Source organism: Argopecten irradians, chromosome 4 (assembly GCF_041381155.1).
Source record: "Argopecten irradians isolate NY chromosome 4, Ai_NY, whole genome shotgun sequence".
NCBI lineage: Eukaryota > Metazoa > Mollusca > Bivalvia > Pectinida > Pectinidae > Argopecten > Argopecten irradians.
In genome coordinates, this window is record NC_091137.1 from 40,011,695 (window position 1) to 40,024,392 (window position 12,698).

At 33.2% G+C, this 12,698-nt stretch overlaps 1 protein-coding gene across 1 annotated transcript; it reads right to left on the reverse strand.

The window, feature by feature from the left end:
• Nucleotides 1–787: 787 nt before the first annotated feature.
• Nucleotides 788–9,428, reverse strand: LOC138321638 (non-homologous end-joining factor 1-like). The gene is made up of 8 exons (XM_069265442.1): nt 9,410–9,428; nt 7,976–8,180; nt 6,167–6,382; nt 5,321–5,459; nt 4,733–4,794; nt 4,401–4,515; nt 2,239–2,450; nt 788–1,668 (listed from the first exon to the last, which is right to left on the reverse strand). Exons 2-8 carry the CDS (start codon nt 8,171–8,173, stop codon nt 1,567–1,569), a joined length of 1,044 nt encoding a protein of 347 aa, XP_069121543.1. The 5' UTR covers nt 8,174–8,180; nt 9,410–9,428; the 3' UTR covers nt 788–1,566.
• Between the last annotated feature and the right edge of the window lie 3,270 nt (nt 9,429–12,698).

The window sequence follows — 12,698 nt, forward strand, 5'->3', positions numbered from 1 at the left end:
CAATGATACAATCCATGACCGGAAATTTTGAATATTTGTTAAATCTTTGAGTGATTGTTTTTAATTCCTGATGTTTAATTGTCTACAGCAAAATTTCACCCGGGATTAAATATGGTTATCTTAAGATGCTCCACCACTGAAGAATGTTTCTCTATCAAAAAAGGAGCAGACGAAATAGTATTTTTCTTCAGTTACACGTACAAGAGTGACTTTACACCATTACCACCATTGAAGTTTGAGCTTCTTATTTTACTTCAAGATAAAAATATTAAAAATAATTAATTCAATCCACACAAAAAAATCCTCGGCACTATGCCCCATACGGAATGAAGCACTGCGCAGGTACCAAAAGCAAAATAAATTATTATACATGTATATGTATTTTTGTGTTAATTAGACAAATACATACAAATAAAACATCAGTTAATGTTCAAATGATAGGTATCGTTTATGCTCTGTCGGCGGTTGAGATTCTTCAAATTATCTGGTTTTGTGTTAAAGAATGTAGACAACAGAAAGAAATGCCATGCAGTGGTTTACAGCTGTGACAAAGACGATGATAGGGTGAGCTTTACTTTCACTGCAGTTCTTACTCTGTCCAAAGGGAGATAATCTCTAGTATCTATTCGAATTCACAGCTATATATTCTCAGTTCAAAAAAACTTGCCATCAATAATATCCAGTTTGTAATGAATATAAATGCATTATTGCAAGTTACAATATCTTCTCCGTGCAGATAAACAGGACATCACATCACATCAAATTAAATAAGGACATACAGGCCAAGTGAATCTACATATTTAATGAAAGTTGAAATGCATGAATATTAAATACACTTTTATACATGTACATCTTCACAATTCACGATAATCAAACTGTTCATTCAAAACTTACAAAATCATCCCTTACCTTGTACAACACAAACCTAGTTTATTTTGTCACTACTGAATATGATATGTAAGGATGATATTATAAGATTTGTTGTCTAGGCCAGAGAGGTAGTTCTCGGCAGTACATTAGAAAGGACTGATCATTCTGTAAACCTAGACACACAAGTTTCCATTCGTAATATTAAAATGGTCCCAAATATATACAATCAGCACGGGACCATTTTAGAATATGCCAAGTGGAAGGTGGTGGAAGAAATCCTACAGTCAGTACCTGGCATCTGCCCTACTTTAGTTAAAATTCTCAATCAAGAGGTGGTAGTCTAGTGATAATAATTCAGAATATTCTGGCCACCGAATCACCATACATTCTTCTGGTCAAGGTGTAACATACCTGTTATTTTGTTATTAGCTCATCAGAAATGTGAAATATTCCAACTTTATCAGCCTTTAGATGGTGGAGGAAAGCTGGAGTGCCTGGAGAAGATAACCTACCAGCGGTCAGTACCTTCCAATTGCCCCACATGGGGTAGAATGGTTGTGGTAATATGTTAAACTTCAAATTAAATTAAATAGAAACTTCAGAGTGCTAACAAAGTTTAACTGTACTTCATGAAATATAATGTCATATGGTGAATGTGTTAAACCACTTCTTCTTTCCAAAGTTTGTATGTAACAACTAGAAAGCAATTTTCTTTTTCTTTTTAGTCTTTTCATGTTTCTTCATTTCCTCTTGTTCAAGTCTCCTTTCAAGGGCTTGTCTGCGTAGATACTCGGAATCCTAAAACAAAGAATACAGCAGGTGAACATACAACAGAGAATTGTTTTAAAAGTTGTGAGAATAGAGCATGTAGTTCTGCAGAAGGAAAAGCATTACATTTATTTTTTTCATTATCAAAGAAGTTTAAGTGATCATTTGTTTTGGTTTGATATGTTTAATGTCCTTTTGAAAGCCAAGGTCATTTAAGGAAGTGATAACCTGGAGAAAAACCACAGACAAATGGTCAGCACCTGGCTACTGCCCCACATGGAACATGGGATTCGAACTCGTGACCCAGACCCCGCACATTGTAAAATACTTATGTCACCATGGTAACAAGTATGATTTTCATATACCAGATTTTTTACATATTTTTTGTTGAAATGGTGCATATTAACACTTCAGAACATTGATATCTGCAGTCAAAATAACAATAAAATAAATGATACAGTAATATGCATTATTTTTGTTCAATTAGAGAGGCAAAGGTGGCCGTTTTCAAAACTGCTTAATTTACAAGGGAATGACTTACTCAAGTCATCTGATTTTCCCCCATGCATGTATGATAATGTTAAGGGGAGATAATCCTACCTTGACAGGAGATCCCTCAGGTGTGTTAGATGCTGAACTCTTTGGACTCTTGGCAGGACTTGTTTTAGGACGGACTTTATCAGGGGAAACACTCTTTGGACCAGCAATGGACGGAGGCAGACGACTAGTTCCCCAGGATGGACCTGAGGATCCTTTCCTCTCAGCTACATCACCTAAACTGTCATCCTCAAAGTCATCGCTGTTATCTTCCTCTGATATAGATATAAATAAACAAATAACACAAACAACTACCAACACATAAAACATATACCACAAGTTTTACAACCTCCACATGACAGTGATTCTTGAATACCTTAAAGAATGTATTTTCGTGGATCAAATTTTTTGCAATTTAGTTTCAATTGTATATAATGAAATATATTTGACTTAAGGTGTATATAAAATGCAACCTTTAAAATCCCAGAGGGATCTTGGCGCCCACCAAAGAATGATCTATGTCTGACAATGGAAAGAGGGATCTTTTTCCCTGCTTTTCAAACTTTTTCAAACATACTACATACAAAATTTAAGACAGATCGCTTCATTACTTTCTGAGAAACAGCGGTGAAATCCAAGATAGAGGCCGGTTGGCCATCTTGTTGACCGATCAGTCCCAAAAGACAGATCCCTTCAGTACTTTCTGAGAAATAGCGGTAACAAACTTTAACTATCAAAATCCAAGATGGCCGCCGGTCGGCCATTTTGTTAACCGATTGGTCACAAAATACAATATGCACAACTAAGGTCCTAGTGGAACCTACACATGAAATTTGAGACAGATCCCTTCAGTACTTTCTGAGAAATAGCGGTAACAAACTTTAACTATCAAAATCCAAGATGGCCGCCAGTCGGCCATTTTGTTGACCGATTGGTCCCAAAATGCAATATGCACAACTAGGGCCCTAGGGGAACCTACATATGAAATTTGAGAAAGATCCCTTCAGTACTTTCTGAGAAATAGCGGTAACAAACTTTAACTATCAAAATCCAAGATGGCCGCCGGTCGGCCATTTTGTTGACTGATCGGTCCCAAAATGCAATATGCACAACTAGGGTCCTAGGGGAACCTACATATGAAATTTGAGACAGATCCCTTCAGTACTTTCTGAGAAAAAGCGGTAACAAACTTTAACTATCAAAATCCAAGATGGCCGCCGGTCGGCCATTTTGTTAACCGATTGGTCCCAAAATGCCATATGCACAACTAAGGTCCTAGTGGAACCTACACATGAAGTTTGAGACAGATCCCTTCAGCACTTTCTGAGCAATAGCGGTAACAAACTTTAACTATCAAAATCCAAGATGGCCGCCGGTCGGCCATTTTGTTAACCGATTGGTCACAAAATACAATATGCACAACTAAGGTCCTAGTGGAACCTACACATGAAATTTGAGACAGATCCCTTCAGCACTTTCTGAGAAATAGCGCTAACAAACTTTAACTATCAAAATCCAAGATGGCCGCCTGTCGGCCATTTTGTTGATCGATCAGTCCCAAAATGCAATATGCACAACTAGGGCCCCAGGGGAACCTACATGTGAAATTTGAAAAAGATCCCTTCAGTACTTTCTGAGAAATAGTGGTAACAAGAATTGTTAACGGACGGACGGACGGAAGGACGGACGGGTGGACGGAAGGACGGATGGACGACAGACCACGAACGAAAGGTAATTTGAAAAAAATAAAATGCAAACTTTTCTTAAAATTTCATGGATCAAAATTCTGCAACCATGACAAAAAATAACTGACTATATGGTATATACATGAGTAACCGAGTTTAACAATATTTCCATATCAAAAGACAGAAGGGAGGAGATAATTCAAAACCAAGATACAAGAAAAATTTAGAAAATGCACCATATTGAAAGTTTGATTGCTGTTACTTTTGTAAACCCTGGGTATTTCTTTTCAGACATGACCTTCAAATGTACATACAAAACTCCTATATTGATTTTATCTTTTTTTTTTTTTTTTTTTTTTTTCTACCTCCAAAATTTCCCCCACAAAAATAGGACAAAGCTAAATGCATGACCATAGAGTTAATGATGACAAAGCCTCCACAGAAGGAAAATCTATTCCTTTATGTTCCCCACACCAATCCATCCTAAAAGCCAAAAACACCACCAAAATTCTGTGCATTTTGTATTTATTTTGAACCTACTTTTCGTTGGTGACCGGTTGATCCATGCATATTTTGTCATTATCTGTCTGTACAAATCTTGGCCAGCTTCATCAAAAGCTGTACTTCCAAGTGATTTAACTGAGCTTTCAAACATCTGCAGAAATAAAATAGACATGTTTATGCAGAAATCTAATACTAATGCTTTGAAATATTATCATACATAATGTCACTTTGTGTAATCAGCTCTAAATGTTCCTGATAAAGTAGCAAATGCGTTTGCCTTTAGAAAATTATATGAATCACATATGTGACTTCAACATAGGCAACACCAAAAAAATTACTATTTTTAATATGATAATTTTTTTTCATACCTTAGACATCAGCATCTCATTTTCAAATGCTGTTTCCACGAATGGTTTGGTTTCAATGTGTTCTGAAAGAAAAACATATTAGCTGTAAATCAAGCACTTTTAAAAACAATATTGTTTTGAAATGGAAATATGTACCAGTACAATGTATAGACTGTCCATGCCTCAAAATGTTAATGTTTCTGATGACAAGCTGATTCCAATGTTATTTAATTCTGGTTCTTGTTACGGGAGGCCTTGTTACAGTCTTCACTGTTGTAACTAAAACCTATCAATGTAGATTGCTGTCAAACACTTAATTTTCATGTATTCTTACTGACAATCATGCATTCATACATATGTTAACTTTTAATACAATTAATAAAACGTAAACGCACTATTAAATTCAACGTAGTTCGATGAAATTATTTGACCCAACAAATCCTTTTCATAACATATCCAGGCAAAATAAACTCTAACACTCACATATCTTGTAACAATATTAACTTTATTTAACAAGGATTGACTGAAGAACAATGTCCATAATTCTATCTCTTACTTTTCTTTATATATTATGATTTGGCTATGTAAGTGTCTGTGGATTATACCTACTTCGAGAGGCCTTCACACCCTGACATTTGTAGTCATCAATCTCTTTGTCTTTATTTTCGATCACCTTGATAAGTTCCTTCTGACGTCGTGTCAATTCACACACCATGCCCATCATAGGAATGACCAGATTTTCTGATACCTACAATAAAAAATTTCTGGTAAATAATGATATGTACAACCAGATGTTCTGAATCAGTAAAGCATGCTTATAACAAACACACTTCGAACAAATTCATAGTAAAAATATAGTAATTTTCATTCCCCCAGGTTCCTGTAAGACATCTGAATAAGTGAATAATGAACTATGCTTATAGTGAAGTGATTTCTTTGGTCCCCAGAGATTTATCATAACCATATTTTACTCTACATGTAGTCAGGTGTTCTAATAAAATCTAGTGATATAAAGTTGATAAATTGATGAAAGCTCCCTAATGGATAATACTAAACAAGACAATTTTACAAATTAAAATTCCCCATTACAAATGGTATTTTTCTCATTTAGATTTCATGAATTTAATTAATTGTACTAAGAATGTTATTCAAGTGCATAATATACTAAATAGAGTCAGAATATCTTTTTAGAAATTGAGGTCAATTCAAAGTTCAAAATATAGGTCATAGTGACCTAGTTGTGACACACAACACACCGTCTCACCTAGAACGCCCCATGTAAGTTTGAAGTTACCATGTTTTGTATATAGTATAGGAGCTAGTTAGAGTCCAGAAAAGATAATGAGCAGGAAGACATGGCCATGATGCAAACTTGAATTTCCTCTTGATTCCCATGGTCAGTGGGTGAACCAGACTAATAATTGCTTTGATTTGAGGCAATGAATGTAACCTTACCATGGCACTGTCAGCTACATTGGCTATGAAGTTCCATACAAAAGGCATTCCCGCCAGCTGGGATGTGATTTTCAGCATGATTTTTTCTGGTTCATCGTCGTCATCAGCAGACTTAAAACCCACTGACAGAGTTGTCTCCCTTTCAGGGTATTCAACACTACCCCTTATTTGATCCAGAATTCTTGTCAGAGATGCTTCTATGCTAGGATTTAATTTCTAAATAAAAAATATTCAAATGACAATCAAAGCAATCAAATATTGCATTGCTTAATTTAATCTTTTATAATACATTGTTCAAGGAAACTATTGCCATGTTCATAGTTGCCTAAAGTAATATATTGGTCTATGAAACATTTTAAATATTTTCAAACATAAATTTATTCATAATTGCATTTAAGGTATTTTTGCCAATTACTTAATTGATTATAATTTAAGTTATTTTTTTTTTTTTATATTTCTTTTATTTTTCCATTTTATCATACATGTATAATACACAACATTATATCAATCATACTTCCACAAACAAACAGAAAAAAAACACACACGCAAAGACACACATACTCCTCACACATATAGTCATATAAACAAAACACTGCACAAAAGACAACACTAAAACTACATTTTACAAAACAACAATGTACATTAGAAAAGCATTTAGATTAAATTATATAGCTTTAAAGAAAAAAATAAGACTATGGTGGTCAACTACTTGGAAAAATATACCTGGTAAAGCATTAAGAAAGAAAGGTATGGTGACATTTTTTTTTTTTTTTTAATAATCATGATAATTCTAGTAAACTTTGCCATTTTACCCATTTCCTGTCAAATTTGACTTTCAGTATATTATCACTAATTTGTATATTAAATTTCTGAATATTGTACTGATCTTTAATATGATTTATGAAAGCTGTAATGGATAATGGTGTTTTTAGACATCTGGACTTATATATATACCATTTAATCATAAGAATTATTTCATTATCAATTTCGCTATTTGTTACTCTATTATGAAATCCGAAAAGCAATGTTTCTTTATTGAATCTAAAGGGAATTAGCAGAGCATCAATAAAATATTCCAAAGTGTTGTAAAACTCTTGAATTTTGTAACAGTTCCAAAATACGTGCTCAATAGTTTCTATTTCATCATTACATAGCGAACAAAAAGGGCTTTCTGTAATACCTAATCTAAAAAGATGAACATTTGTTGTAAGTATGTGATGGTTTATCCTAAACTGTAGCCACTGCAATTTTGTATTTTGAGACACAAGAAAAGGGGTTCTATAAATCATTTTCCATTTATCATTGTCAAAGTTAAAAAAGTCTTCCCATTTTTTCCGTCCTGTTGCAATAGTATCATTTGAACTGAGTATATTGTAAAAATCTTTTGCCCCTTTTTTACTCTTAAAAAATAATCTAAGATATATTGGCATATAAGGGAAATTTAGAGTTACATTTGTCAGATCATGATTGGCAATAAATCTTCTAACACTAGTAGCAATGCCTTCAAACTGGAGAAAGTTGATGTTTAAATCATACCGTTGACAAAATTCGTTGAAAGTATATAAAATATTATCTTTTTTTTATAAATTTAAAAATTTAAAAATTTAAAAATTTAAAAAAAATAAATTTAAAATTATAATTTAAGTTACCAAATTACCAACTCCTCTTGAAATCCTTGCAAATACCCACAGTACATGTAAACTGTATAAATTTATAATAGAGACTCTTTATATTATGTAAAGTGTATAAATTTATATTTCCAATTTTGTATTCAAATTTAAGGCTCATTCACAAACATCATAACTGTACCTGTATCCTTTTCCTGAGTGCCATGTCTTCCAGCTCTTCATACCAGAAGTGGACGAGATCTGTGATGAGAATCTCGTACGAGTTCTCAGTGAACTTGAACTTGATGAGATATTTTATTCCATCAACCTCAATAGGCTGCCATGGACATGAACTCAGATCGGGTTTCCATCTTCTACGCCACTCTATTTCAGTCGTCATGTTGATTCTAGAGATGAAATATTTCATTGTTATGTATTATACATCAAGTTCCAGTTAAAACAATACTATTGTTTTGTCTGTCATTAAATGCAACAGTATCTCCTAGTCTTGGGATTCAGTCATTTGATATTTCAACATAAATGACAAGATTGACAGATACATGTAAGATTGATTATAGTCAATAGATTAAATGTTCCATTATCAATCAGTTTGCCTAACATAACATGAGTTATCTGAATTAAATTATAAGCATTATTCTCAATATCTTTTTGGGTTATTAAGTCATAGACAAAAAACGAAAGGACATTCTTCATAGACACGAAGCGAAGAATAATGCATAAATAACCTACATGAACAATATGTATATAGCACCACAGATAGAACCTGGGTTAATGTGTGTTTGACTTAGGGTAGCAGATTTGAAAGTGGTGAAGCAGTACTAGTAATGTAGAAGGTTTTAGTTGTGTAGCGGGATTGGACTGGGTCGATCATCAGTGACCAGGTAGCTCAGTTATTAGAGCACTCAGCTAGTGTTTGGAGGGTCATGGGTTCGAATCCCGGTCTGGCCGCTACATTTTCTCCTCTCCAGTTACAAAATTGGCGCCCAACTAAATAACCCAGTTGTACAAATACAGATCGAATCATCCAATTCTTAAAATGAGCTCCTTTTATTTTTGCTGTTGTTTATTGATTCATTCTTAAATGAGCGTATCAATAAACAACAACAAAAAGAAAAGCTCATTTTAAGAGTTAGATGATTCGCTCTAGTACGCTTCACAAATTAATTTAGTAAAATATTGCATGCCATTCCAAAATCGTATTTGATTCCAACTTAAAATATGTTGCTGATTGCAAGCTGTTGATCAGTACACATCTTATACTAGTACAGTAATTGTCTAATAATAATCCTATTTAAAGGGAGATAATTCAAACTAACATTGTATATTGTTAACACGGGTCAAATGTACAGAGTTTCAATGCAAAAAAAATACATTCTTTTAATCTATATTGTATTTGGAAAAAAATTAAGTTAATGTCAGATAACAGGGACTTCGTAATATTCTTCTGCAATTATGAAATGGAAGTACTTAGTAGACGTTTTACTGCCAAACTAAACGAAAAGCAGTTGACAAGGCTGTAGTTGCGTTATGACTAAAAATACATATCTATAAATCATATAAATATGAAATCAAACAATATGCCTCTACTTATTTTTTGATAAGATATAAGATTTACATTTCAAAGTCAGAACTACAAGCATACTTGACAAACAAACACCTGAGCTAGCGTCAACAATTTTTCAGATACTTACAACTTAAATACAGGAAGTAAAAAATCAAGGGTAGATAACTCTAGTCGCACAATTCAACTTTCGGTTTGTCTGCAACTTGAGATTATCCGATTATTTGATATGACACGTTAAAACATTATGTGGATTCATTTAATGTAAGAAAATTGGTCAGAATTAAATTTACTGGCTGAATTGTTAGTTGGCAAAGTTAATATGTTTCGAATTGCTAAATCATTTTAAGGACGTCAGGTAAAAATGTACATGTACACATACATGTACGAAGTCACTGTATATGCATCATGCTTTTAAAGTAGGAACTGCGAACAGAGAAATTGAATCTTCTAAAGAGAACTTGGAAACTAACTATATGTGTTATAGAATGAGGTTTGTTCTACAAACAGAATGCATGGATTTTTTAAATATTTTTTTAGTGTTTTTCAATTCTTCTCAGCGTTCTCCCTAAGAATATATTTTCCAGCTGGTTTTAAGGACTGGTCCTGACTGGAAGTTATTGGTTCTTAGAAAGTTACAATTCATCCTTATAGTTTATATACTAGTTTTAATAACAACAATATCCACATATCTGTTTTAGTATCGTGCGCGCTTCAGTGATTTTCTTACTCAATGATTTCAGGGGTCTGTTCCTTTTGAATTGGGAAAACACTACAATTTATCTTTCTTGAAACATATATATTTAGAGAGGTTTTACAGAATTTGTAAAAATATAAACATACAATTGGGAAAATACAGCAAAACTCCTCAAGGGAAGGGGACTTTATTCAGCCCCAAATGTACATAAGAAAACTTGTTTTGAAAACCGGAATGTTACGAAAACTTGTTTTGTACATTTTGATCTTCAACCTTTCTACAATGCTACTGCTATTTTTGTTTTGTATATCTTTAGTACTCTATCAGAACTGGATGAAGAAATTGTCGATCAAAGGACCATGCAGTTGCATGGCAAAAATTGTCTGCCCTGCTATAAAGTTGTCGATCGCGGGCTGGCGGACAGGCGTTAATTGCGAACGCTGGTTCTTCTAGTTATGAACAACTTATAAAACACTATTTTGTCATTATCTCTATGGAAAACGCAATAAATATTAAAATGAGACCTGTGCATTCAGCAATAGAAAGCAGAGAACAGACCAAGATTGGAGACGGCATAGTTCTGTCCTTGTACAAGGAAAATCTTCGAGTAACCACTGCCCTTTGCTGATTCCTTGATTCAGGAAAATCTTCGAGTAACCATTGCCCTTTGCTGATTCGTTGATTCATCAGCCATCTGCTCGACTACCTAAAGTTCTCACAATACAGTCCAGAAGCCACTGTATTATCCTTAAATAGCATACGGACTGGACCTTGATGACGTCGGAAAGTTTTTTTTCTACATGCCAATTTTTCAAGAGAACTGTATTTGGGGATGACTCGAGGAAATATGACATAAGTATAAAAAATCTTTTACTGTAGAAGAGACCTACAGGAGACTTTGAGATTGGACTGCTCCTGAGTCTTTGGACAATGAATGAAATAGTCCCCCCTTTTCTATTCTGATCTCTATTCATCTTATTTTCTATGCTAGATTCTAACTATCATATTAATTTTATAAATCTATTTGAATTATAGTTTATATTCCTTTTTACGGTCAGCAAATTATTTTAGCACTGTTCCAAAAGTGAATTTTTCTTTAATCCGGGTTTAAATTCTTGGTCATGTTGGATTTTTTTGGAATGAAAACTGAACTGATTAGACTGCCATGCATTTATCACTCATTTATTTTTAATGGAAGGAAACATTTTCTTTGGACATGTATTCGACTAGTTCGCTAAACCTATCTATATTATTAGGCTTTTTTAGCAAAAATTAAAAAAAACACCTAATAACATAGGCAGGTTCAGACTATAGTTGATAGCTCAGCCTTCAAATAATGAAGGGATACCAATTTCGACCTTTCTTTGTCCTTCAGTAAAAAGTATCATTTTACTGTAAACCACTTTATTTTCGCGAATGCAATATTTCGCGTCTTTGTTACTTTCAACATATTTGCGAATAAATAAATTCGCGATCAAAAGATCTTACTGACAACTGTATATTGGGATTAATACATGTATGTGTTTACACGTTCGAGATCTCTCGAAATAACGCGAAATATTGTGTCTCGCAAAATTGAATATTTTTCAGTGAAAATGTAGATATATCCTGTACTTTTCGTTCTGCTCTCAAGGTAACTTCAGGAGTAAAATGTCAAATGGCGAAAAAAATATTTTTATTTAAGTCAACACGTATGATTAATAAGGTAATATTTTAGGAACAAATATTTTTATGATTTTTTTTTGACATTTTCATCATCGGCCATGAATGAATACTTGCGTGAAATAGAAGTATACCATATCTTATAAGCGTAATGTGATTTGCACAGCCATTCTTATCAAACGTATTAAAACTATGCTAGACTTCTTAATTTGCATGTATTATCTATTATATAACGAAAGAAATTTTGTTACATTTAGCTTTAATCGCTAGCATCGTCGATAAATTGGTGTCAAAGCTTGACAAAATTTCATCAAGCAACTTAAACTAAGTAGACTCTGTGTCTGAGCATTGCATCATTTACATTGTTCACATTTTAAGGGGTTTTTCTAGTAAACTATCGCAATTTTTGGGATTAAGAAGCTTTGCATGCATGCAAATGCACGAAACGCTTTCATATATTTTTATATTTCTTCAGTAAAGATTGTTAAATTTCGACTTTTGATACATTTTGGCAGATATTTGGCTCATATTGAGGAATATAATTATAGAAACAAACTAGGCTATCATCAAATTCTACAAAAAAAAACATTATATAGATTGAAGATAACAGAAAAGAAATTTCAGACTACAACATATATTGATATCTTTGATGTATTTTGTTTCTATGGATTTCTGTGGATGATTGACTTTTTAAGTGCTGAATTAAATCAGACATTGCTGTTGTGTGTTTTTTCATTTATTGAGTTTAGGTGCATTGTTATCATGTGTATCCTTGTATTATTTAATTATATTTCAATTTATTTATTTATTTTTGCATTACCATTGTGTTTTTATTTGAGTTCGTTGTGCGTTTTATAAGTTTGAAATCATATATTGAAATTTTGTTTGGGGTATTCTGCATTCGCACATCTGTGTCTCCATAGCCCTTAATGAAATACATTTACTGATGGACAGTACGTCACATGCCAATGCATAAATAAACAG